Here is a 27,919-nt window from a genome sequence, read left to right as displayed (position 1 = left end):
GAGCTGTTATGTTTTCCTAGGGAGTGCTGCAGCTTTTAATGACTTGAAACCAATTTAGGTGGGAAATTGCTTAGCAAGAGGTGACTACTTTTCCACAGTCTCAGAACCAGGGAAAGGGATTATGTCATGGTTGTCCCACCTCTGGGACCCATGCCTTCATGCTAGTGGCCCCTCAGACAAGAAGGGGGCAGCCCTTTCTGGGCTCTGATGAGGAGAACAGGAAAGAATACGTGAGACAAAGGAAGTTTTATTTATTTATTAAGAGCCCACAACATCCAGTTTTTACAACAGACCTGCCTGGCACCCAGTAAGTCTCAATAAATAGTGGGTTGTCCCTAAATGAGTCATCTGTTTGCTGTCTGACTGAGCAGAGACACGTAAATCTGAGCTACAGTTGGTGCCACCAGTTAGCAGGTTACCCTCCGTGGATCCCTGGATGGGAGGGGTAAGGGAAGTAACTCTAGGGTCCCTTGCAGGCTTGTCTCTTCATAGCCTTCTCTTAAGAAAGAAACCATGCTGGTCCTCAGAAAGAGGAAAGAGGCTGCCTTCCTTTCTCTCAGCCACCTGCTCCTGTCAGCAATGAGGAAAGAGTAGACTAAGTATCGGCGAATATGGTCCATGGGCTAAATCTGGCACATGGCCCATTTTTGTAAATAAAGTTTTATTGAGACACAGACACACTCTTTCATTTACATACTGTCTATGGTGTCTTTCCTACTACTTCAGCAGTGTTGAGTAGTTGTACCAGAGACCATATCATCTCCAAAGCCTGAAATATATATTACATGGCCCTTTTAGAACAAAATTCAGGATCCCTGGTCCAGAGCAATGGGTGGGCCAGGGATCTTACCCCAGGTCCATATCATCTAAAGGCACATACACCTATCCAGTTGCTCATTGTCTGACTCTGTACCATCCAAGAGTTCATATAAGCACATTAAGTAAGGAGTCCACCTCTTAGTCCTGCATCATCTAACAGCCCACAGACACATGCAGTAACACATTACTTAGCTCTAGGCCACTGAGTTGTACATCAGTGTATCTAGTACTATATCATCTTAGCTTTGTACCATCCAGTAGCTTACAGGTTCTGCCTACCCACTGCCCTTTCTTGTCCTGTTCAGGTATAACTCTAGTGGCCCAGGATTTCTCCTTCACTACACCGGGACCCAGCTCTGCTCCTGGCCTGGCCTAGACGCCCCCCCCCCCCCAGAAATTTGCTGAGCAGTCTCTGTGTTCCAGGCACTGGGCCAGATGATATACATATATTATTCTTTTCATCTTAAACAGATATCTTGATTATCATCATCTACATCATGTAGAAATGGGGCCTGGGCCTCAGAGAAATGAAGAGGCTTGCTCAAGGTCACACAGACCTGAGTAAGTCATTGCACAGTCCAAGCCAAAGCTCATTCCCACCTTGTCTCTTCGCACAGGGTATCCCTCCCATTTCTGTGCCTTATGGTACCTCTGCCCCTTGCATACTCTTTACTTCATGTTTTTATTTACCTTCCTCTTTTACACCGGAGTAATGAGACACATACCTGAGCCCATTTTTAAAAACTTTACCTGCCCTTCCATGCCCTAGCAAAGGTTTCTTAAGTCTGATTTTATTTTTTGTCCAAACTACTGAAAATATCAAAGAAATTCTGAGATGCAGAACTGGGCTAGCAAGTGGCTCAGATTTCTATGATAATAACTTTGTCACATGAAACCAGACTTTAATGTTGTTGGTGGAAATTTTTTTCTTGAGTTTGATCAACACTATCAAGTAATATCCAGTGTAACCCAATTTCAGTGCAGCGCTGGGGTTGACCAGGCCTGCCAATTTATTAAGGCTTTCCATAAATCAGACCTAATGTTTAATAACATTGTCAAAGAGAATACAGTATTAATAGTTCAAATGTCAATCTTCGCAGCTCATTGAGCTCTTCGAATAAATAGACAAGTAGCTTGTTTTAGAACTGTTTAGAAACAGTATTTTTCAGAAGGAAGTAGCTTTTGAGTCCAGCAGTCCTAACAGAAGGTGGTTTTTTTCCACTGAGTAAATATCGCTGAGGTCATAAAGTGTGAATGCAAATGCAGGAAGAAAGCAGGCCCACAAATCTTATTTATTTCCACACTGATCTAATGCTTGCCCTGGACCAGATTGGGCATCATCTAACAGCCCCTGTGTTTTGTCCCTTACCTTGCACTCTGCTCTATGGCAAGGGTTATTTCCTTTGCATGCACCCTCTGCTGAATGTCAGGGACTTTACTGTGTGGCAGATAAGGATAGGGTTGGGGGCCGTACCCTGAGGCTGGTAGGTCCTTCTTGGGGTCCCCAGAAGGACTGTAGCCTGCCATAGGAGGACAAGGAACTTTGGTCCCCCACAATACTCTTTATTTGGAAGGATCATGGTAAGGAAGCATCCTGGTTTCATGGCCTGCTGTATGTTCCTACTGAGGAGGGAGAAGAAGCTTCTGTGGAATAGTAGTCCTTTGCATTTGGGGGATGCTACGTGCATTGATCAGGAAGATTTGGCGAGGTTGATCAAAAGGAATGTTGATGTGGGTCTGGCTCCCTGGAAGAGACTGGTACAAACTAGGCCGTCCTGTGCAGAGGAAAGGAGCGACATTCTTTTGGCAGCAGCCATGGACCTTATAGGCGTATTTTGTTCTTTCTCTGCTTCTGAGTCAATGCAGACCAGGGATTCCGTATGCCTCTTTCCTTCTGAGATACTCACATTGGATAACTATTCATCTCTATATCTTTTCTACTTGCTCAAAAGCACTGTATCCATATGTCAAGTTGGAAAGTCTCTTCTCTTTATATGTTCACATATTTACTTACTCATCCATTCAAGAAAGGTAGTTTGAATAGCTTAATGCCTAGGAGTTTGGAGATGTGAATTAAAGTTTCACTTTTGACTTAATTTAATCTGTGGCTTGTCTTTGGTCAAGTGAATTCACTCTCTGAGCTATCTGTGAGTCTGAGAAGGGCCTTCCCAGATTAGTTGTGAGTTTACCAATGCATTAAGCAGACAGTGTCCAGTATGGTAACATGAGGTTGTCTTTTGGTAGACATCAGCAAACTGCCTCAGCACCTACTATTTGTTAGGAAATGAAGATAAAAAATAAATAAAGACAAATAGTATATAATCCTTTCATGAAGTGTAATTGACATAAAATGAAATGCACATGTATTAAGTGTTTGTTTCATGGGTTTAGACAATTATCTACAACTGTGTAATCAACACCCAAAACAAGCTATAGAAACTGTTCATCATTTTGGAAAGTTTTCTCATGTCACTTTCTGGATACTTCTCCCTACCCCGAGAAGCATCCACTTACAACTTTCTAGTAACACAGATTACGTTGACCTGTTCTTGTAATTCATGTAAATGGAATAATATAAAATGTATATATTTGTGTTCTCTTTCTCCCAGTGAAACACCAATGAGATTTAAGTTGTGGATATCAGTACTTCTTTTTCTTTCTTCCTTTTGAGTAGCATTCCATTGTATGAATAAATCTCAGTGTCTTTATCCATTTTCCAGCTGACATACATTCAGCTGTTGCCAATTTGGGGCTAATAGGAGAAAGACTGTATGAACATTTTTTTTTAAAGATTTTATTTATTTATTTGACAGAGAGAGATCACAAGTAGGCAGAGAAGCAGGCAGAGAGAGAGGGGGAAGTAGGCTCCCTGCTGAGCAGAGAGCCCGATGCGGGGCTCAATCCCAGGACCCTCAGATCATGATCTGAGCCAAAGGCAGAGGCTTTAACCCACTGAGCCACCCAGGCACCCCTGTATGATCATTTTTTAAAAAGATTTTATTTATTTATTTGACAGACAGAGATCACAAATAGGCGGAGAGGCAGGCGGGGGGGGGGGCGGGAAGCAGGCTCCCCACTGAGCAGGGAGCCTGATGTGGGGCTCAGTCCCAAGACCCAGAGATCATGACCTGAGCCGAAGGCAGAGTCTTAACCCACTAAGCAACCCAGGTGCCCTGAGTATCATTTTTATACAAAATCTTTTGCGGAGATATGTTTACACTTTTCTTTACCAAATATAGAAGAGTGAAATTCCTGGGTCATGGGGTAGATGTGTGTTTACCTCTACAAGGAATTCCCCAGGCACCTCCAACTCTATTTTATACTCCCACTGGTAATACCTGACTTACATACTTGTAAGCTCCAATTGCTGAACATCCTAACCAACATTTAGTGTTACAATGTTTTTGACTGTAGACAATTTAGTGGATGTGAAGGATGGTTCTAGGTAGTTTTGCCACAGATATCTTGCTGCAAGCATTTTCATTGCAAACCTTTTCACCATATAACTAATTGGCTGTTGGGCAGTTTTGCCATAGAAGTTAAAATAGCTGGTGGACAGTCTGGCTTCACTTCTCCATTGAAAATTTTTCCTTTTTTATATTACATAAATCTTAGCTAGCCCTCGTAATGATCTATATAAATCTCAGCTAGCCCTCATAATGGTCTATACAGTAACATGTAGAGATAATGGTCTTAAAATAGTGTATGATGACAAATCCGTATGTTGACTTGATAGAAAATACAGTGATGAAACTTACTGGAAGTGTGAAATAAGGGAATGTAAAGCCAGATTGCACTCTAGACTACACTAGAAAATGATGACAGATCAGTTACAATGATCACAAAGCTCAGTTCAAATGCATTACAGCCTTAGCATTTCTTCCACATTTTCTATAGAACTTTGGAGCATCTGTCAGTGGACATGTGAGACTCTGCCAAGAAGGAACAATAGTGTAGAAGGCTCTCGTCATGCAATGCAAAGCTCAGTTACAAATATGCATCCTAGTATTTGGAAAACCGATATCTGTCTTAATGAAGGAAGAAATTAATTTTATTAATTTTTTCATGTTTCATTATGTCCTTTTTAATGTCCCTCTTTTCTTTTTCATTATTTTGTCTTTTACAGCAAAATTTCCTTGTAGTCAATTAGCTATGCGGTGGAAATGCTTTCAGCAAAGATGTCTATGGCAAAGATGCTTATGGCAAAAGTGAGAACATGGTGAAGGATATCCCATTTTTTAATTGGCACTCTTTTGGTGGCTAATGATGGCTAGTACTCTTTCATGTCCTTATTGGCCATCTGCATAGCCTCTCTCTCTCTCTTTTTAATTTAAATTCAATTAGCCAACATATAGTACATCATTAGTTTCACATAGCCTCTCTCAAGCAGTGTGCACTCAAGTCTTTTGTTAATTTTTACTGGGCACTACAGCTTTTCATTATAGATTTAGATGAGTTTTCAATATATACTAGATATAAGTCCTTGATCAAATAGAAGTATTGCAGTTATAATTTCCAGTTGGTAATTTGCCCATTCATTTTCTTAATGGTGTTTTTTTAAAGAGTAGAATTTTTAGATTTTGATAAAACCCCATGTACCAGGGTTTTTTTCTTTTACAGTTTTAATGCTATTTGTGTCCTATGTAAGAAAGTTTCCTACCTTAAAGTTGCACATTTTCTTCTGGAAGACTTTTACATTTATGTCATCTATTTATGTTTGTATTTATGTTGCATATCAAATTAGTTTTTGTATATGGAATAAAGAAGTGGTCCATGTTCTTTTTCTCCCCCCATACATATATCCAATTGATCTAGCATCATTTATTAAAAAGATGAAAAATAAAAATGTGTTTACTTAACAAAGAGAATAAATGTGTTGATTGAAAATTAGCTGGTTGTATATTTTTTGGTCTATTTCTGGATTCTTTATTCTGTTCCATTGATCTATATATCTATTCTTACGCCAGTATAAAAAAGTGTCTTGATCACTGTAGCTTTATAATAATCCTAATTCCTTAAATCAGGTAGTGTAAATCCTCCAACTTTGTTTTTCTCTTACAAGAGTATTTGGGCAATTCTAGATCATTTCCATTTGAATCTTAGAATCATGTTGTCAAATTTCTTAAAAAATCCTTGATATTTGGATAGCTATTACACTGAATCTATAGGTCATTTGGGGGGAAATTGATATCTTCACAGTATTGAGTCTTCTAATCCACAATCTATTAGTCCAATAATTGATTTCCTTTCAAAACACCAACTTTTGACTTTATTGATTTTCCTGTGTTATATAGTTTATTGATTTCAGATTTTTTTTTGTTAAATTTTTTTCTCCTGTTCACTTTGGTTTTAATTTGCTCTTACTTCTTCTTGCTTCTAAATGTTGAAACTTAGACTATTGGATTTTACTCTTTCCTGACATAAGCATTTAAAGCTATAAATTTGCTTCCATGCACTGTTTTAGCTGAATCCCATGGGTTTTTATGTGTTGTATTTTTATAATCATTAAGCTCAAGACTTATATAAAGTGTCAGACTTAGTCTTTTTCTTTACGGTGTCCCTGTTGAGTTCTGGAGGGGAGCAAATGGCTGTGATTTAATGTGGGAAGAGGTTATGGGGACAGAGAGTGGGTATTTATTCTGTCTAGTGAGGTTGAGGAAAACTTCTTAAGGTACTTCTGTCAAATGCACATTTACAATCCAAACACCTCAATTCCTTTTCAGTTTTGAGGATACAAGGGTGAAAAGGTGAGAGAAAACTGGCAAGCAGAAAATCAAATACAGAGAAAAATAAAGGAAACCGGAGAGGCAAAAAAAAAAAAGAAAAAAAAAAAGACAGTTGAATGGGATGTATGCAAACAAAACCCATTTTTATTTCTTTTTTTTTTTTTTAAAGATTTTATTTATTTATTTGACAGAGAGAGATCACAAGTAGGCAGAGAGGCAGGCAGAGAGAGAGGAGGAATCAGGCTCCCTGCTGAGCAGAGAGCCCGATGCGGGACTCGATCCCAGGACCCTGAGATCATGACCTGAGCCGAAGGCAGCGGCTTAACCCACTGAGCCACCCAGGCGCCCCCCATTTTTATTTCTATTGAATGTATAGCTTCCTCATAGGAAAGTGAAGGTAGGCTTTCCCTGCTGAACTGTTGCTATCTGCAGAGCCCTCCCTGGGGTCTTGGGCTTGATTCTGAGAGTCTTGGCCATGTAATAACATACCTGAACCATCTTCATTAGCATGCTTTAACTGTGGCCCAACCTAACTCCAAGTGCTTTAAGGTTTAATATCCCCAATCCATGCCAATGTTTAAAATAATAAGAGCTTTTAAGAGGAAATCTTAGGTTATACATTTATAATTTAAATGTAATATATCACCATTAAGAAAAGCTTAAAATAGTCCTAAAAAAATAAGCAGAAAAGAACCAGCCAAACTTCTTTTCATCACCTAAATAAGGCTCCAGGGATTCTTGTGTATACATATGTCTAGTCTTTTTTGAGTCTCTACAAAGATTTTATAGAATTACAGTGTTATAGAAAAGATATTTTATCCTGTGGTTTTCTAGTACTATTATAAAAATGCATACATTTTTTTAGTGGCTAACTAATATTTCATCAAATCAATGTAAAATAATTTACTTATTTTCTTCTTCATTGTCATTTGGACCATTTCTAAGTTTTCTCAAACATGTATGTGTGTGTGTATGTGTGTACATACACATATATGTCTATATACATACATATATATAATTTTTATTTATTTAGTTTTATTTTTTTAATTAAAGATTTTATTTATTTATTTATTTATTTATTTGACAGAGAGAGAGAGGGAACACAAGCAGGGGGAGTGGGAGAAGGAGAAGCAGGCCTCCCGCTGAACAGGGAGCCCAATCCCAGGACCCAGGATTTTTGTTTCCTTTCTTACTTTATCCTTGGCTTTCTTTCTTTTCACGGGGGCCTGGGGCCATGTTTGGATAATCAGGAGATGAATATAACATGATGGCTACCATTAGAGAGACCTAGGATGGCTCAGGTGCGGTGTTGGGCTTCTGCCACACTTTAGCTCAGGTATGCTTTAACACAACCTGTTTATTAATGAGGAAACTGAAGTTCGAGGAGGACAAGGGACCTGGAGATCAATCTTGCAGTCAGTTTGAGACCCAGCATTCGAGCTCAGTACCTTTCTCACTCCAGCTCCTGTGTCATTATTTGTGCCACGTTGCAGAAATGGAGGGAGAGGCATGATCCGAGTAAAACTTCGGCTTCTGCCTTCCTTTGGCTCTTCTGGAAGCCGGAGTGCTTCCTTTCCCTCTCCCCTCCTTTATATATCCCCATGCTACCTGCTGCTTGGAGTGTCATTCCCTTTCTTGGTTGGCCAGGCTAATTCCTAGTTATTCCTCCAACCTTAGCAGAAGCTTTCACCCTTCCAGAGGCCCCCCCACTCCCCACCCCAACACCAGGTCCTCCTACCACCCCCGCCTGGGGCGCAGGGCGAGAGGCTCCCTTGTCATTCTGTGTATCCTAGGGTACAGCTTCATCAGATACCACCCCATCCTTAGTGCCCTACTCTGACGCAGCCCCACTATACACTGAGGCTTCTTAGGGTCAGGCCTGTGTCTTAATCTTCTGTCTGTCCTCAGGGCCAAGGCATAGCCACAAAGCACATGGATATCCATGGGCTTCTATCCTCTTTAAAATCAAACAAATGCTCAGTGAATAACAAAGGAGAGTGTGTAGAAATGTGGGCATGTGCATCTTTTTTCAACACAGATGAGCAGGATTGCTGGTACCCAGTTGCGGAGAAGTCAAGAAGGGGTGAGGAGGGGCCGGGAGGGCAGGCGGGAGGCTTAGTCAGTCTCCTGGAGCAGGTTCCCATACAATTGAGTAAGTTGGCCACTTCATAACGCCCTACTGCTTAATTCTGTTTGATGATGATTGGTTTGGGATAATACAGTCCAAAGATCAAGGAAAGCCCCCACTGTGCCTCTCTTATTAAATTACTTTGCTTTGGGTTTTGAGCATTGCCAAGCAAATCTCGTTATGAATTCTTCAATTACTTTCTTTTGCGATTTTAATAATTTGGTAGGGTAAGCTCTGGAATCAAACCAATATCTGTGCCATCATGCTAACTTTGATTATTTTCAAACTCCTCATTAGAGGGGTGGGAGGATGTTCACTCCCCTTAAATCTGATTTTATTTTTTCAGATTTGCTCTGCCCCATAATTTGCTTTGTACCCAGGTCTGATATGCTTTACCTTAGTGCTGGCTGTAAATGTGGGCTGATTCTGTTCTGTTTGTTCCACCGAGCATTATTGCTTTGGGTTTTATGATTTAAGTTTTTACATTTTGAATTGAATTGTTTTGTTATTTGATTACATTAAAATCAAGAAGCGATTGCTGATGAAAACAATTTTGATTTATTGTGTCAGTCCGATTGTTGGCAATTTTTGTTTAGCTTATTTTTATTTCCATTTTGTTGGTGTAATGTTGTTTGTGCAGAAACAAAAAGAGAAAGGGAGGGCGGAAAATAGCATTCATAAAGAAATGATTCCATGTGGCAGCGTGCTTCTCTCCTCTATCATCACCGTTGATGTCATTTTGTGATATTTCCATTTTGCAAATGAGGAATACAAGAACACAAAAAGGTTGAACAATTTTGTCAAAGATTATCAGACTCTTTCTCTGCCATCCACGTGTTCATTATTATTACTACTCTTATTACCAGCACCATGAACATCACCATCATCATCATCATCATCAATAATATAAAACCTATTTGAAGGTCTCCTGGGTAGCTCAGTCGGTTAGTGTCTGCCTTTGGCTCAGGTCATGATCCCACAGTCCTGGGATCGAGTCCCACAATAAGTTCCTTTCTCAGTGGAGAGCCTGCTTCTTCTCCCTGCTGCTCCTGCTGCTTGTGTGCTGTCTCTCTCTCTGATGGGTAAATAAATAAAATCTTTAAAAAAAAAAAAACTATTTGAGTAGAAGTAGTGGTTTCCACTAGATGTAGAGCTCTAATGAAGAATCTCTTTATCTTCCAATGTAGAGATATTAAGATTGGCTTTGAACCGGACATTTTAAACTTTTAGTATGTGTTTATGTATGTGTGTGAGACACACACACACACACACACACACAGAAATAGAGACAGAACAATGAGGGGTAGATGAACTTAAATCAGGAACAGTAATAAGAACAGTAAAAACTCTGACGATCATGCCTTCCAAGGATCAGATAAAGGAACCAACCAGAAATGATGTGAAGCCTGGTAAAGACAACTCTGAGCAGAGAAATTTGGTATCTCTAGTATTCCAGAACCTTCGTCTGGAAGAGGTCTCAGGCAATTCTGTACGGCCCAGATCTCACACCACAGCTTAGTTACACAGGGAGTGGTGAGAAGCGATCTCTGCGCTTTCTAGTAAGGGTTCAGCATCCCTGGGCGATGTGACAGGCTCGTATTAGGCAGTGCCCCTGCCGGACCCCTCTGGTGGCGAATCTTTCTGATTCTTTGACTTTACAGAGCTGTACGTCCTGCCAGGTGGAGCTCAGAGTTTGTTCTGTGAGGGATGGGAGTCCATTTCAATCTCTTTGGTCAGAGTGTGACCTCTTTTGTAGCTCCTCAAAGTGCTTTCAGGCTATTGTGTGAGCTTTTTCTCTCAGGGCTGACATTTCAGCAGACGCCATAAAGGAATACCTCAGCTGTACATGGGGTTGGAGAATGAGACTCTTCTACATAAAACCCACCGAGAGGGCCTCCCAACACTCTTAGGGGTTGTCTTTAATATTAATTATGATCACACACAATTTTACTGCTTCTGTTTCCTTCAGGCACAGTCTGAGTCACCAGTTCCCAACACCGTTTATGGCTAAAGAAACAGTGAGAGGAAGTGGCTTGCAGATGGCAAAGCCACCTGGCCTCAGGGCGTTAGTTTCATGGGTCTCTCGTTTGAACTTGGTCTCAATGAAGTCAATGATTTAAGTTTTTACATTTTGAATTGAATTGTTTTGTTATTTGATTACATTAAAATGCTCAGTTAAAGCAGCATTTGTGTGGTGAGCAGAGTGTGGGATCTGAGTTACCAAGAACCGGGTTTGGTTCTTGCATCCCTCTGGTGCCAGAGGGAGACCTTGGTAACTTAATTAACCCCCAAACAAAGTTATCTCCTCTGAAAAATAAGAATAATAATCCTGGGTCTTCTTGCAGTTGCCACAAACTTTAGAGGTGATGTGAAGGGATGGGTGCGGCGCCTGATAGGGTGTATTTTAACAACGTAGTTCTCAGAGTGTGGTTGTTCCACGAGTAAGGTCAGCACCGTCCAGAGCATGTTAGAAGTGAAATTCTCAAGCCCCACTTTAGACCTAACTAATCAGACACTGAGGGAGGGGAGCAGGGTGGAGATTACTAATCTGCATTTGAACACACCCTCTGAGAAATTCTTATGCCCTCTGAAGTTTGAGAACATGCATTTGAACAAGGGGTGTTTACTGTTATGATCGTTGTTTTATTAGTATTAATATCTGATTTGTTCCTGAATCTTAGACAGTGACTCTTAGAGGCCCAAGGGTGGCCTTTGATGCTGTCCCTGAAGGTCAACCTCTGGGGGAGAGAACAGGATGGAGAGGGGCAAACCTGGTGGGGTGGACAGGATATATCCAGCCCAACTTGCTTTGATTCAAGACCCCAGATCCTAGCATTCATGCCATCAGTTCTTGACTAATCACTTTATGCATATTTATTCAGCACCAACTGTATACCAGACATCATGCTAGAGCAGCGAACAGGACATGCATGGCCATGGGACTTACCTTCCTTAGTGGGTGTGTGTGCACGCACGTACGTGTGCACACGGGGAGTATCTGCATGGTCCTAGCCCGGTGCTTCTCCATAGGATGTTTAACCACATACTTGTGTTCTGTGCTGTCTGAATTCATGTATTTTTGTTTGTTTGTTTTTGTTTTTTAAAGATTTCATTTATTTATTTGACAGACAGAGATCACAAGTAGGCAGAGAGGCAGACAGAGAGAGAGGAAGGGTGCCTGCTGAGCAGAGAGCCCAATGCAGGGATTGATCCCAGGACCCTGGTATCGTGACCTGAGCCGAAGGCAGAGGCTTTAACCCACTGAGCCACCCAGGCGCCCCAAATTCATGTATTCTTAAGTCTCTCGGATGACATTTTTCATTCTGTATTCTTTTCTCTTTGTGATCTATTCTGTATCTAAGTGAACCAATTCACTCTTTCTTTTAGATCATTCTTAATCTTTCCCATGGAAAAACTCAGATTAGATTGTTGTTTATCATGGTCCTCAGACAATTTAAAGTTTTGACAAATCATTGAAAATCAATGTGTCCCTTTGCCCTGCTGGGAAGGTTGTTTATGAAGCCCCTGGTTTTGCTGATGGTATGCAGTTTGAGACTTTGAGGAAGGAGCCATTGATCCTTCTAAGTTAGGATTTTTCTTCCTCCTTTGTACTGAACCAGCTCCTTCTCCCTTGGAGATGTGAGAAACCTTCTCCCATGAAGACAATACATGATTCACTAGATAAGACTATTTCTCCCAGAGTATTAGAGGCCCAAAAAGGGAACACAGCTATAAAGTTCCATAGGCTCGAGTGCTGGAGGCAGACATCATTAACAAAACCTTGGCCAGAATCTGGCTGCAGAAGAGAAAAAAAAAATCAGTATGGTGACAGAGATAGCTGCTCAGGTGGCCTTGTGTCACTCTTCAGGGCTCCCGAGGTAGAACTTTTAATGTGGGAGAGTGGAAGGCCATTTGCGGTCAAGGCGGCCTGGGGAGACATCCAGTCTCAGTCAATAGCTGATTCTGTGGTGTTGGGCATGGTCCTTTTTGAGCCTCAGTCCTCTTGGGAAATTGACAGTTTGTGCTGTGGAAGTTTATCCCGGACTTTCTAAGAAGAGAATGGTTGGGAAAGCACCATGTAGAGTACTTTGCAGGAAGGAGGTATACAGTATAAATTATCTTTAGTGTTTGTTTTCAGTAGTCTTGCTCTTTCAACTCTATAACTTCCACTCCTGTTTAGGGCCCCAACCTGAGACCCTAGAGCCATAATACTCTCCCCTTTGTAAACCTGCTCTTCCCTGTGACCCTGCCATTGCACTCCTGGGTATTTACCCCAAAGATATAGATGTTGTGAAAAAAGGGCAATCTGTACCCCAATGTTTATAGCAGCAATGGCCACAGTCGCCAAACTATGGAAAGAACCAACATGCCCTTCAATGGATGAATGGATAAGGAAGATGTGGTCCATGTACACTATGGAGTATTATGCCTCCATCAGAAAGGATGAATACCCAACTTTTGTAGCAACATGGACGGGACTGGAAGAGATTATGCTGAGTGAAATAAGTCAAGCAGAGAGAGTCAATTATCATATGGTTTCACTTATTTGTGGAGCATAACAAATAGCATGGAGGACAAGGGGTGTTAGAGAGGAGAAGGGAGTTGGGGTAAATTGGAAGGGGAGGTGAATCATGAGAGACTATGGACTCTGAAAAACAATCTGAGGGGTTTGAAGTGGCGTGGGGGGTGGGAGGTTGGGGTACCAGGTGGTGGGTATTATAGAGGGCACGGCTTGCATGGAGCACTGGGTGTGGTGAAAAAATAATGAATACTGTTTTTCTGAAAATAAGTAAATTAAAAAAAATAAGAAATTAATTTACACTGAGGTCTATACCATGGGATCTCTCAGCTTTACCACACATCAGCACTACCTGGAGAAATCACTAGGTGGTTGGGCTCTACTTCCAGAGTCTCTTCTTCAGTGGGTCTGGTATAGACCTGAGAATTTATATTTCATTTTAAGTTCTCCAGTGATGTTGATGCTATAGGTCCAGGGAACACACTTGGAGAACCACTGGTCTATATCATAGACTTTGAGGATGTTAAAGCCGGAGACCTTAAGGATGATCTCGGCTCATCTTCCATTTTTACAAATCAATAGTGAGTTGGTGGCTGGACCAAGACTGTGACCCAGGTTTCTAATTTACCAGCCCGATGACTGAGGATCATCTCAAGTGTTACTTCTCCCAAGGCATTTGCATTTTAATGAGGGTCCAAACTCTGAGCTGTAAGGATGATGCCGGTGATGATTATAATGATCCTGAGGACAGTGTCTTATTGTTTGAGTTCCTTCAGTGCATCAGACACCTTCCGTGCTGTGTGCTCCTTTGAGGAGCCTGTGAGGTGAACTTGCAATTCCTGCTTTGTAGATGAGGTCATTTAGGCTTAGTTTCGGGTGGCTGGCCAAGGACACTAGGGGAAGGCCTGGCCCACGTGTGTCCAGACCCTTGCTCTCACTGACATAACATGCCTTGCTCCGTGTGAAATGGAGCTGAAGATTCTATAAAGGAAGTTAAGGAATCAAAGAGAAGATAATGTAAGAGTAAGGACATTGGTAGCCTGAGGAATTATGTGCCATTCATTCTGTGTACCCTTGTCATGCTCCTCACAATTGACTATGTTACTCTAGGATACAGGAATACCAGGATGGGACAGGCCATCATTGCAGACATCTGGCAGGCGTAATGCCTGGCTATCAGGAGCCATTTTATGCTGCTGTGGCCTCAAGACATTTCCTTTATCCCTGTCCTCTCATACAGGTAATGGACAACATCACCAGGGCCACCATGACAAACCTATAGCATTGCCCTCTTACCTGAGATCATGTACACACACACACACACACACACGACATCCCTGTACCAGATGGCCTTGCCACCTCTTCTGTTGTGTTATCTCATCATCTAGCCCCATCCTATTCATGCTAGTCTGAAGCCAGCAGCCAAACTGACTGTGTGCCCCATGGACACTTCAGAAGAGCAGGCATAATGCTAATTGTGGGAATGTTCAGTTGCTCTCTCCCCTCCCATGGAGCCTTCCTGGTTTGCTTGCTTTTGCTGGTCCAGGGGCTGATCCAGACAAATGGTCATGATCACTCATTCCTTGAGTGGCATATTTCCTTCCAGTCTCCTGAGGCTGGCTTGTGACCTGCATTGGCAGGTCATTTGGGACAACCTTTCCATTGTTCTGACCAGGAGAGGCGGGCTCCTTACGGGCTGATAGTCTACTTATTGTAAACCCTTTGTTGTTCTCCAGGTGCTTGGTACCTGAGTTCACTTCTCTGCTCCTTTCCTACGGACTGTGCTGTTCACACACACACACACTCTCATGTTTGCACACCACACACACACATACCCCATACGCTCCCACAGAGCATGTTGATGACTTGGTCAAGGTGCAGGAACAACCGGCAGGGGGTGAGGGGGAGTGGGTGAGAAGAAGGATGTTCCCTTAAGAGCTGACAGATTGGCCTCCTGAATCAGGCCGAGGACTACAGGAAGGAGGACACAGAGCTTGCACTGAGCCCTCACTAGTGCCGGGCACAGTGTATTGGGCCTGTAATGTCATACTCAGTGTAGTCCTCTAGGAAGCTGTTTTTAGTCCCCAAGATTGCAGGTTCACTGAAGAGCTGGGATGTGGCCCTGTGTTTGTCCATGTCTAGAACTCTACTCTGTTCACTACACTGTGCTGAAGGAAGGAGGCCAGATTGCTAACATTTCCCCTTTGGACAGCTGCAATCACAGAAGAAATGCTTGCCGAGCTGCAGAAAACAGGCAACGCAGCAGAACGAAAGAAACTGCCAGAAGTCACCTGTGATGGCCTCACCCCAGATGCCCATTGTTGCTATTTGGTGCTTGGTTTTGATTCTTCCTAAACATAAAAATATCATTTTTATGTAATGATTGAAAAAGGATACACAAGACAAATACTCTAGTCTAACAGATTCTTTTTCACTATGCAGCATAATACTGGTTGCCGTTTATTTAGCTCCTACTATGTGCCAGGTAAGGCCCTAAGCATGTCACATGTTTGAGGGGTTTAATCCTCATTGGAATTCTGTGAGGTACGGACCATTTTACATCCAGGAGAACCGAGGCGCAGAGATGTTAGGCAACTTGCCTGCAGTCACACAGCCAGCAAGCACTGGAGCTGGGATTCACATCGATACGGTCGGAGTTGAGAACCCAGGCTGGTCCTTGTTTACCATGAACAGCCGTTTCCCTTAGCAACCAATGCTCTCTTAAAACTCTGTTGTAACAGTGATGTACTATTCCATCATTTGATACCATCATTTACCCAGTTGATTCTGAAGTGTTGAACATATAGATTATTTCCAATGCTTTCTAGTTTAAATGGTGTGACTCTGAAAATCTTTGTACAAACATCTTTTCAGAAACTGAATAATTCCTTAGGATAAATCCCTAGGGGTACAATTGCTGTATATGCACATTTTTAAAGTGAATCTCCCCACCAAATTGCCATTCCAGAAACATCGTGCCTGCCCACATTCCCGCCAGCAGACTGTGAAATTATCCTTTTCTGCCCAGATGATTTGGGTTTTCACTGTGCACCTTGTGAGTTGCTACAGTGCATAATGCAGGTGTCCCTGTAGCCGGGGTCCAGGCTGTGCATGGTGAGGCACTGCCAGGTTGTGAATGAGACCGTGGGAGCTAAGACTTGGGACTCTTGAGAGGACCAAGCTCTGCTTTGTTGGGGTGAGAGGTGAATGCAAAGAGAGGCACTGGGCATGCCCCTGGATGGTGAACTGAGTCCAAGGAGTCCCCAATATCCTGACAGATAGTGTGGTTCCCTGTGACATCCATCTCACAGAGTTTCAGCAGTTCCACAAGCCACCTCTCTTTGCAAAGCTGGAGAAGGCCAGCTCCGAGCACTGTGTCACCAGCAGCATTGCCCTGGAATGGGATTGGCGGGCAAGGACACTGGGAGCAATTTCCTCAACCATCCTCTTCCCAAGCCCAAGCGGGGCAGAGAGGAGAGCCCAGGCTTCTTTGGAGCCAGAGCCACAGGGACCTCACCTGGACCTGGCTCTGCCATTCCTAACCTGGGTTTGTTTGGGGCAAGTCACTTTCTTTATCCGAATCTCAGTTTCTTTGTCTGTAGAAGGGGATTAATGTTCGGCCCTTCACACTTATACCAGGGATGGAAAAGGAATCGGGTTTCTGAAGGTCCCAGCACCCAGCAGGGACTCTCCCCCTCCTCGTCCCTGGCACAGCAAACACCAGACACCTGATTTCCTTCAGCGCTTCCTTTCCCATAACATCTGTGTTTAATGTTTGCAGTACCAGCATCCTTGTTTTGGGGAACAAAGTGGTTGCTTGCCCCTTTCCAAAAGCAGTTAGAATGGCGGAGAAGAGCATAATGAAGTTTTTGCCTCTGAGGCTGTTGTCTCTGAAAGTTGGTATTCCAAGGGACTTCTGGGAAGGGCGGAATCAGTGGTGCAGTGAAAGGCAAAGCAATCTCATTTTATTATCAGTGTGGAGCAATGGAGAGTGAGTCATCCCATATTCCAGCTCACTCTTGGCCTTGTTTGTGGTGCTCCAACCTTCCTCCAGCCATAGAAGCTGATTCCTTTCTCCCAAATGTTGGGGAGGGTGCTTGAGGTGCAGGGACCAGACACCTCATGTCTCCGTCCTTTTCCATGCTGTAGTGTTCCAGTATGTATGTGATGGGGCAGAGCAGACTTCAGGGAAGGGCTTGGATCCTGTTTGCTAAGAGGCTTGCAGGGAGACAGGTCAGGGCAGGCCAGTCCACCTGCTGCTATCCTGACATCCCAGGGATGGAAGTCCAGAGGCTTTGACTTTCTCTAATGTGGAAGCTGTTCTTTTCCTCTTGTCCCTGAGTCTTCACATCTTTTCATTTCATGTCTGAACCTTGTGCCTTTCCGTTTCCTTTTAGGGATAGGGGAAAATGAAACAAAGCAAAATGTTTAGATTCAGCCCAGGGAAATAAGGGTTGTATTTGGGTAATGTCTAAGAAATTGGAGAGCTCTGCCGGGCCTCTGTGTTCTATTGATGGACAAGGGCACACAGGGGTACAGAGATCAGACTTGGTGCCAGTGTGGTGTGTGGTAACAGAGATTGTGTTACAAGATTAAAGAAGAACCTTTAAGCAGCTTGTCCTAAGAATCACTGATAGCACTCCATTATGTAATAATCCTAGCCAACTTTTGGCATATTACATTTCATATATCTGCAGAATAGAATAGTAATAATATTGTATCCATCCTATGGTTTTTCTACTACTTTCCTTTTGTATATGTATGCTTCTGCATATACATATGTTTCTGTATACACACACACACACACACACACACACACACACAAATACCCCAAGCTTTGTGGATAAGCAGCACAGAATAAGAAGGTAGATAAGGGCCCATGGAAAACTGTTTCTGACCCTATGAGGGAGAAGTATATCTTAGAATTTGGTGGGAGCCTGTGGAGCTCATTTTACATGGGGACAAGAGGGTCCCTATCAGGGGTCATAACCATGATGGGTGGGATGTTTGGACTACTTTAGCTGGAAGCTGAAAATTTCCGAGAGCATAGCCAGACCAAAGAAGGCTTCTGTGTTTCATAGGGTTTGTGACCCACCAGGAAGATGGGGCGACATCTGCAAGATCCAGAAAATTTCCCTCGGAAGCTTAGAGAAGGTTATGGTGCCTCATTTCACTCGGTGTGGGGCTATAAGGAGGATGTAGGAAGCTCTGGGGTGCTGAGGAAGTGAGGCAGGGGTGTGAGAAAGAGAAAATATTTCATAAAGATGGAGCATCACTGCTGCTGGGTCTTCATATTGGCCTGCGTGCAAGATGGGGCACACCTGCTTCTCCAGATCTCCGTGTTCAGGCATTGCCTAGTAGACTAGGACCGGCCACATGCTTCTTGAAGCAGACAGGAAATATAATAGTATTTAGTCCTTGTTTATAAATGGGGAGACTGAATGTCTGGGGTCGCTTGGCAGCTCAAGAACGCGAACCACTTTCCCCTCTTTTCTTAAGTGCCTTCCTGGTGAGCAGGCATTTGCAGCTGAGACATCGTTGGCATTGCTTCTGTCTTTCCTGCCTTCTCAGCTTAGGCCAACAAGACAATAAATGCTTCCTTTCACGGAACCACGCTCACCTATCACTGAGCCCCATATGGAGCCACCCATGCTCGTGACTCGAAGGAAACTAAGTACCCCCTTAGAATGGCCGTGCCAAGCTTTTGTCAGAGTCAGTTTCCACTCAGTCAAGGCCAGCTTATTTCCTTTTCCTTCTGGGAACATCACTTGAAAGGTGGAAACGAACATGATCTTAATTCTTCCTTCAACATGACATGCCCTTTGAAATCGTACAAATAACAATGTCTGATTGTCATGTTGAATTGCGAGCATGGATGTGAAATGCTCCAAAGTCAGACCGAAGCCAAATATTAGGTCATAAGTCAACATTTTGCTGAGAAACTCGGATACTAAGAGGTTGAAAATTTATATCTTTTCATGGGAAAACTTGTTTGCCAGCAGGAAAAAATTTCAAAGACTGTTATCTTCCCATGTGGAGGGAGAGAGATGAATGTAATTTTGCAACCAGGGTTAAAGTCCTTGAGGGACCTCTGAAATTGGCTTGGCCAAGAGTGAGGCTTTGATGTCCTATTTGGATTGCTTCCTGACGTGAGAGTCCACAGGTGGCACTGGTGCGTGGGTCAATTCTCACAGGGTCCTTGGGCAACTCTGTGGGAATGGCTAGGAGCAGCCTTTTCCTGCCGGGTGGGGGGATGCCACACTCTACCTACAAATCCCTTTGATGGAAAACTTCTGAAAAGAAGATGATCCGTTTGGGCCCACATGTGCTTTGGGTCTTGAAAGAAGTAAAATCTTGACTGTCTTCATCTAAGCAACTATGGCCCTCCATGGAAAGGCTCAGCGGACGTAAAAACTGAGCTGACATGAGAGATCACGCCCATGATGATATGGCGAAGTGTGTAGCATGCCAGATTGGCCTCTTGACTGCTGTGCTTCAGGCCTGCTTCCAAGCCGAGACTCGGGGCTTCCAGCTCCTAGTGTGAGCTGTGGGAGGAGGGAAGAAGTGGCAAAGAGGCGTCTGCGTACTCATTACAGAGTTAAAACCGGGCGCAGGGCTACATTAAGAACATTATGCTCTATTTTAAGCTGGTCAAGTGACAATGTCTAGTTTACATCGCCTTCCAAGAAGCAGAGCAGTTTACATTTCTTCTCTGGGCCCAGACTTCAGGCAAAGTCAGAATTGAGGCTCAGGATAAAATAGAAAGTTTGCTGTGGATAGGTGTGATGGAGTGGGACTTCAGTGTGGCCACGGGCGGATTCCTGATGGAGTAATCTGCAGCCATTGCCTTGACAGAGAAATGGGCTCCTGTGTGTGTGTGTGTGTGTGTGTGTGTGCACGCGCACACATGCAGTCACACACATATGTATGCTTGTGTGCCTTTGTGTCTGCACATGCATGCAGATATGTGTACATTTAAAATGTGCATATGCATGTGTGTATGTGTATGTGTTTGTGAATGTTTGTATGCATGGGGACACTCTGGTGTGAGCAGGGAAAGGCAAATGGCAGAAATGCAGCCTGACACCATAATAATGAGGACCCTGTCCTGGATACTTCCATATGCATGGCAAGTTTGTGACCTAGATATTAGGTCATGGCCACTCAGGGCCACTAAACCTAGGGCCTTTCATGTTCACCTTGAGCAGGGTTCAGTTGGGTTCTAAGTACAAATACTAAATGGGGACTATTATGTTTCCCTCTAAATCTCTGATCAGAAAACCTCAATTCCCTAGGCCAACCTTTCTGCACTTTCCAAGGTGGACTGCTAATCTGAGAACGAGGTCCCTGCCACTGCGAGCAGGAGGCTAGCAGGAGAGCCCACCTGTTGCTCCCCTTCTCCACCTCTCCGTGTGACGTGAGCTGCCCTGGAGCCTCCTGGAGGCAGCATCATGGCCTTTTATGTCTAAGCACAGTGGGTGGCATCAGCTTGCAGCAGAATCTGTTGCCGGAAAATAGGAGAAGAGCTTGCAGTGCTGGCTGGCGGGCAGGGGGCCATGTAGAAGGGTCCTGCAAATCCCATGATTGCAGTTCTCACCACTCAAAACTGTGGCAAGCCTGCCTGAAATTCATGGTGATTTTGGTCTTTCAGGCCAAGAAGGGGAACTACGCCTTCCTGTGGGATGTGGCAGTGGTGGAGTACGCGGCCCTAACGGATGATGACTGCTCTGTGACGGTCATTGGCAACAGCGTCAGCAGCAAGGGCTATGGCATCGCCCTGCAGCATGGCAGCCCCTACAGGGACCTCTTCTCCCAGAGGTAAGCACCGCCAGCCAAGGGGGACTTGGCGGGTAACCTTCTTATTATAACCTTCTTCAGCCCTGACTGTGTCCCAGCATGGCTCCCCCCAACCCCATCTAGTCCCATGCCAGCCCAGGAGGGAAGAGCAAGTATGTGGTCCCTTCCCATGAAGGTACGCAGTCTCAGTCAGAGCCATGATGTGGGCATAGCCCTTGGCCTGGGGCGTTCAGTACAATGGAGAGGATTTTCTAGAGGTGGAGGAGGGCAGAGGAAAACAACCAACCAGCCCCTGGGGGAGGCCAGGGAGGACTTTCCAGAGGAAGTGACACCTGAGGCCTAAAGGATGAGGATGAGTTAGCCAGCTAGGCCCAGTTATTTGAAATTAAGTGAATAATGAATTGGATCCAACAAGGATGCAGTAATTACTTATTCTAAGTAATAGGAACTTCCGACATTGGCTTTCAGTGGGAAAAGTCAATGTGGGAAGAGTCAATGTGGAGTCTTAAAAATAGTGTGGTCAGAAAAGCATACTGACCCTATCTTCATGGGCACGTGGGCTGAGGAGGCCGATGGCACCTACTGGGGCAGGCAAGGGACCTGCCTTCCCCTGCAGAGTGGACAGTGGCTCGTGACTGCCTCCTTCCCATTCTCCCCAGAACAGCTTCCTGGTGATTAATACTAGCAAATGCTAGGTGTAGGGGGTAGGGTAATGGGGGAGGAGGGCTGAATAGGGGTGGGTATTCTAGCTGAAGCAAAGGCACATGGATACCCTACAGCAGAAATGAAATAGCATGTCCAGCGTGTATTGGCTTTCTTAGCTTCCCATGTAATTTGCTGGTGGGAGCCCATCCTTTGTTGAGCCTGTTCTTCTCCGGACACTGGGGCATGATCAAGTTTCCAAGTGTTCAGCCTGCACACCTGGCCAGATTCCTCGTGAAAAATAATCTGTCACCACCACCCCACTGCTTCTGCCAGAGAAGCTTGCCTTAGTCCTTGACTAGGTGTATTGGCCTTACCAGACAAGGCAGGGTGAGGACATGGGTCAGCTCAGCGGCCTTTTCCCAGTAGCCAGTCTGCTACCTGGACTCCTCTTCCCAAGGACATCTGTGCCTCGGGCCCACTGCTCACTCATGTCTATGAGGTGACATCCTGGTGAGTAAAAAGGGCAGGACTGAGGAGCCCAAAGAGGAATCCCTAAGGACAGGCTCTGCCTTGGCCCACTGAAATCCAAAATGGTATCCAAGTGAAAAAACTGGCATGGTACCCCAGCTTAGGGGCAATACCAGTTGGCTGGTAAACACAGATATCCCATCAGTAAGGATGATCTATTTGAAGGGTCAAGAGTGGTTAGAGATCCGTCATTTAACACCTTGAAGCTTGCAGAGGGTCACTCAGCCAGCTCCTGGCAGAGTCCAGAGGACAATACAAGTCCCTGAGTCCCACTCCTTCACCCACATTGCTGTCGGACCTCCCATCCCTACTGCCTTCCTTCTCCTACCTTGGAGGTGTGGGTTAGGGCTTTGTGACCATGAGCACTTGAGCCTAAACCCCATCAGAGATAGGCTGAGGAGGACACCCTGTGACCCATCCATTCGGTAGCTTGTTTGCAAAACTGGGAAAAAGGGTAGAATTATCTAAGCTAAATGAGGCTTTTGCGTTTTTGTTTTGTTTTGTTTTCCTAGAATTTAATCAAGTATACATTCTGTGCCTCCCTTTGCTCCCTGGAGCAGAGATGACCAGGGAGAAGAAGGGGTAGAGTTTTATCAAGTGTTACAATTAAAGGCATGAAGAAGGAATGACTTCTGTCTAGGATGTGTATTGCATTGGTGTTCTTGAGATGTACTCCGGCTGGTTTTCTGAGACAGGAGGCTCAGGGCATTCCAGACACCATCAACCTGTGAGCACCTTTCTGGAACAGATGGTAGGGGAGCTGGGGTGGGGGTCAACAGCTAACATGCCCCCAAACCACAATCATGGAAGCCCAGGGTCCCAGTGAGGGAAGCATAAGGTCCCCAGATACTTGAACTGTCTAGAGAGCTCCAAAATCTGCTGAAGTGACTGTTGGCACACTGGAGAGAAGAGAGGAGAGAGCTTGCTTCCCAGCTGGATTGTTCAGCAGTCCCAAATCAGATCAGGAGGAAACCTAAGGATATTCAGCCCAGAGAAGGAGATGAGCAGAGAGAGGGTGGTTGGTCACTTTCAACATTGTGACTGCTTGCTGGGTACAGAAGGTATTCCATGCCCTTTGTATGGCCCTACAGGGCAGTCGACTAGGACCGGTGTGGGAGTGTAGGGTCCCAAAATTCAGGCTTGCCCTTGAGCAGGCCTGTTCATTATCTATCAAAGTGCTGACCCTGAGGTTCTTTTCAAAATTTCTCACAATAGAGGCTCTGTTGGCTGCCCCCCCCCAACACCAGAAGTGACCAGAAACAAAAGTGCCTAATCCAATTTCCTGGTTATTATGGTTATTACTCTTTGCTTTCATGAGAAGGCCATGTGCTCTCTGACTCTAAGTAAATGTCCCCAGTGGGTTGTGCTGGCCTCCAGAATTATCATCACTTGGCTCTTTGTTGCAGCCCCTCTTAAACTGGAAGCATCCTCTCTTCCCGACCTGGGCAGATGGGTGTCTACTTGGAGGGAACCCTCAGACCTTGGGTTGCCAACTTACTATGGCCAGTGGTTCTTCAAGAGGTTCTGTTGTATGGTGCATACAGAACTGTGAGGTGCCCCTATTTGGAGACATCATGCCTGAGAGCAGGAAGGGGGCAGATCCAGAAAGCAATGCTCCATGCCATTTATAGAAAAAAGGTCTTACAGAAATAGACCCCTAGTCTTACCTGGAACTGTAGGAACTTTTTTTCCCTTAGGCCTGTGAATTAAGCTATTCCTTGGGTACAGATACGTTCCCTTGCTTTGGCAGACGGGGTCTATACACTACACCTTATAAGTGTGTATGGTGGGGGTTGAGTGCTGTAACCTGTTTGTGAACCGTGGCATGCAGAGCAGGCATTCAATAAATGTTTAACAACTTAAGAGCCATTTATGGAGCACCTACTGTGTAGCAGGGCTCCACAACTATTGACCAGAAGAAAGCACCTGCAATTACATCTGTCTGGAAAAATAGAATGACTGGCTTCAGGAAACGGCTATGATCACTGCAGCTTACTCGTAAGCAGGGGTATAGATTATTCTGGTGTGCATTAGTTTAGCCTTGTTCTAGGACTCATTTAGTACCCGTGACTTGTTTTATCTTTCCTTTGTAGCTTACATATTTAAATTTTCCTTTTGATTTGTTTGTTTTTATTTTATTCTATGTTTTCCTATAAATTGCGTTCCATTCTTCCTGGAATAATATCAGGCATAAAAATACATACAATTAAAAGGAGCAGAAAGAAGGCAAGCATCAGCAGAACTTAGCAGGCTGCCTAATGCTGCCATCAGTGAGTGGAGGAGTAGGAATCAGACCCTACAGCCATGCTCTGGCCAGAGTCTCGTGGTCCCCTAAACCAGAGCCCGACTCTCCAAGAGCAGGCTGACTGCACTTAGCAACCTGATGTTCTGGAAAGAGTGTGGCCTCCCGAGTCAGCATGACCCAGCTCTGAAGAGCAGCATTGCCACTTTCTGATTGCTACTGTGGGCCAGGCATCTAGATGTTCATTCAGCCTCAGGTCTTCAGGATGTGAAACTGACATTATAAGAATGACTTTATAGGCTGTGAGGAGGATCAAGACAATGGAAAATGATCAGTCCCTTCTGTGTTCTCAGTAAAGGGCAGCGTAGGTCAATACAGGACAGGATAGGCCTGACGGTCCACATGGCCATCAGACCATGCCACTGGAACTGGCTTTTAGGGAACTCTGATTACTTGCCAGATCTTGAGCTGAGGGGTGGCCACATGTCCTGTCTTTTCATTTTGTCACAATAATTCTGTGGTAGGAGTCATTATGATCTCCGAATTTAGAAGTGAGAGGGCTAAAGTGGAGAGGTTGCCCTGACATGGCTGGTGTGATGGCAGGTCTGGGTTTGGACCATGAGAGCAGAATCTATACAAATATATACAAAGTTCTGCTGTCTCTCCTCGGCAAGCCAGGAGCCTACCCACGAGGCTTCTCACAGCCCAGAGATCCTGCCCACCCAGTCCTGGGGCTCCTCTAACTGCCAGGAGACCCAGCTTCTTCGGACCTGCCAATGGAGACTTAGATGATGGCCTTTCAGCCTGAGCCAGTGGACAGCTTCCCTAACATGTCCGGAGCAGTGGGACACTGCTGCTGCCCAGTCCGTCTCGGGATACGCCATGCGAGAGGTCTGTGGCACTCAGCGGCATGTGGATCAAGCCCAAACCACACAGATCCACACGTCAATCACGGATCTGTGTCATCGCCAAGCCCCTATGTGCACAGCGGCATTTTAAGTCTTTTGTGCCGACTTGTGTCCTTGGCCCTTAACAGACATCATCTCATTATCTCACCATGACCATTTTTGTTTAGATTAGTTTTCACGATTCTGTTAATACATTCATATTTATGTTGATGCAACAAACATTCATGGATGGCCCAAGTTGGGTTGCCACTGTGCTTCCTCGGGAGAAACCATGGAGAGTAACACATAGCCCCCGTCCCAAAGGATTTACTCACCTGGAAAGCTCGTGGGTCTGTCTTGCAATGATGATACAGTCAAGGTTAACAGGGGCAAGTCACTTGTCCTGTGATACTCAGCTGAGATCTGGTGCCTCCATGGCCTGTTCTTTGCCCTGAGCCAGGCTGTTCACAGCGGGTCAGAGGCCATGCTCTGCTGGGCCCATGATGCTGGCAGGTCAGAAGACACCCTCCCCCTACCCCCGGGCTGTCACCTTCCCTCTCCACCAGTCACAGCTCATGCATGGTCACAGAACTCAGCCTCAGCCTGTAGTCATAGTTGGCCTGCAACACAGGCCCAGGGCAGAGACTGCTCAAATGGCCAGTTGGAAGTGAACTTCTCCTGGCTATAAAGAACCACTGCCCTTGAAATGTGCACACCCGGGTCGGCTCAGAGTGGTTACCGCACATGTTATCATGTAGCAGTATAACCATGAACCAGGCTTAAAAAAATACCCTCCACCCTAGAAGGAAAAGCTTGGGTATGAGGAGCGTGGGGGCTACCAGTTACTATTTGCTCACTGTTCAGACCCCTGGATTAGAGAGGGAGTCTATCACATCCCACAACAAAGGAAAACCACCATTCGGACACCTACATGGGGAATAAGGGAAGAGCACAGGTTGCCCTACCTTGGTGGACAGGATAGAATGCAGATTCCTCTCACACCTTCTCTAAGCCCACATGCTCAGCTCTTCCTGTTTTACTGTCTTCATCTCCCACCATCCTTCGCCTCCCCACTGCCTCTCTGGAGCCTCACTGGCCATATTGTAGCATCTCAGATATACAGATCGCGTAGCTGAGAACAAACTTGCAAGAATGGCTGTTGTCTGTCCTCATTCAATGCCATCCCTGCCAACCACAAATTGACCTTGGCAAGATACTTTACCTCCCTGTGCCTCCTTTTCCTTCTCTGGAAAAATGGAAGGAACCATCTCAAAGGGTTGACATGAGAATGAAACACTATTTATCAAGAGCTGAGGCTATATCCTGGCACTTAGAATGTATTAGACAAGTGGGAGCTATTTGATGACTAACCTTCCTTCAGGTGTGCACCTCCTTGATGAGGTCCTCCCTGTAATGCCCCTTCTGGACCACCCTCTCCATGCACCATTTTCTTAGCACCTCTATCTTCATATTATAGTATTGATCACAGCCTCTCTCTGTATATTATTGTTTCAAAGTCTGTGTATAAGTCTCTGGACCTCACCCAGCGGTGTTGAACATCGTGCATAGCCTAAGGCAGATGCTCAATGAATGTATGAATGAGTGATTCGGTGAATCCTGGTGGGAGAGACTTACAATGTGCTTATTGAAGTTTGAAAGGAAGCATTTTTTAAGTCCGTGGTCTGAGTGTTGCCTCAGCCAGTTCTGTATGTTGCCCCTGATTCCATGTGAAGGGTCCTTATGTGCTTTGCCACTGAACCTTATCCACAAGCAATGAGACAGGGTGGGTGGGAGCTTCGAGGCTTTTGAGGAGGAGAGAGAAGAAACCTGGAGTGTGCCGGGGGAAGAGCACTTTGCTTACAGAGGGGAGGATGGGTTGGGGAAGGGGACAGCTGGGGCAGAAGAAGGCTGCCATGGCTCAACGTTTTCTGTGGGAGGGTCAGTGTGCTGCGGAAGGGGCCGGGGTCCCCAGGACCGTGCCGAGGAGGCCAGGGGCCATGGCTTCCATGGCTGGTGTCTTGCAGGATCCTGGAGCTGCAGGACACCGGGGACCTCGACGTGCTCAAGCAGAAGTGGTGGCCGCACCTGGGCCGCTGCGACCTCACCAGCCCTGCCAGCGCCCAGGCCGACGGCAAAGCCCTCAAGCTGCACAGCTTCGCGGGGGTCTTCTGCATCCTGGCTATCGGCCTCCTCCTCGCCTGCCTGGTGGCTGCCCTGGAGTTGTGGTGGAACAGCAACCGGTGCCACCAGGAGACCCCCAAAGAGGTCCGTGCCCTGCGTCCTGCTTCTCCCTTCTGCAGCCCAGAGGCAGGAGAGTCCCCCCGGGGTGGGCTTTCTTCTAGTTACTACTTACTGGAGTCACCTGTGTGCAGACAGCCATGTTTTACTGGGGGGGGTGGCGAGGGGGGGTGTCATTGCTTTTGTTTGATTTTAAAGCAAGAGAACAAATGGAGGGGATGTTTTGATGCTTGACCGAAGGGCCAAGGCCCCAGCCGTGGCCACTAAAGTCCTGTATTTATCTGTAGAGCGGGTGCAGCATGAGCAGCGCCAGAGGGCCCTTCCCTACCCTGCCCCGCCCATGTGCCTCCACCCTGACCTGGAGAGAACAACTGTAGGGTAAGAGAGGAG

General features: G+C 45.2%; 1 protein-coding gene across 1 annotated transcript in view; it reads left to right on the top strand.

The window, feature by feature from the left end:
* GRID1 (glutamate ionotropic receptor delta type subunit 1) overlaps positions 1–27,919 on the top strand; it is a 705,818-nt gene that overhangs the window by 667,514 nt on the left and 10,385 nt on the right. The window contains exons 14-15 of the mRNA XM_044239973.1: positions 20,844–21,010; positions 27,316–27,556. Coding sequence (XP_044095908.1) covers positions 20,844–21,010; positions 27,316–27,556 — 408 coding nt within the window. The remainder of the gene's footprint in view (positions 1–20,843; positions 21,011–27,315; positions 27,557–27,919) is intronic.

Source organism: Neovison vison, chromosome 2 (genome assembly GCF_020171115.1).
Source record: "Neovison vison isolate M4711 chromosome 2, ASM_NN_V1, whole genome shotgun sequence".
NCBI lineage: Eukaryota > Metazoa > Chordata > Mammalia > Carnivora > Mustelidae > Neogale > Neogale vison.
Note: the sequence above shows the minus strand (reverse complement) of the source record. Positions and strands in the feature narration are given on the sequence as shown.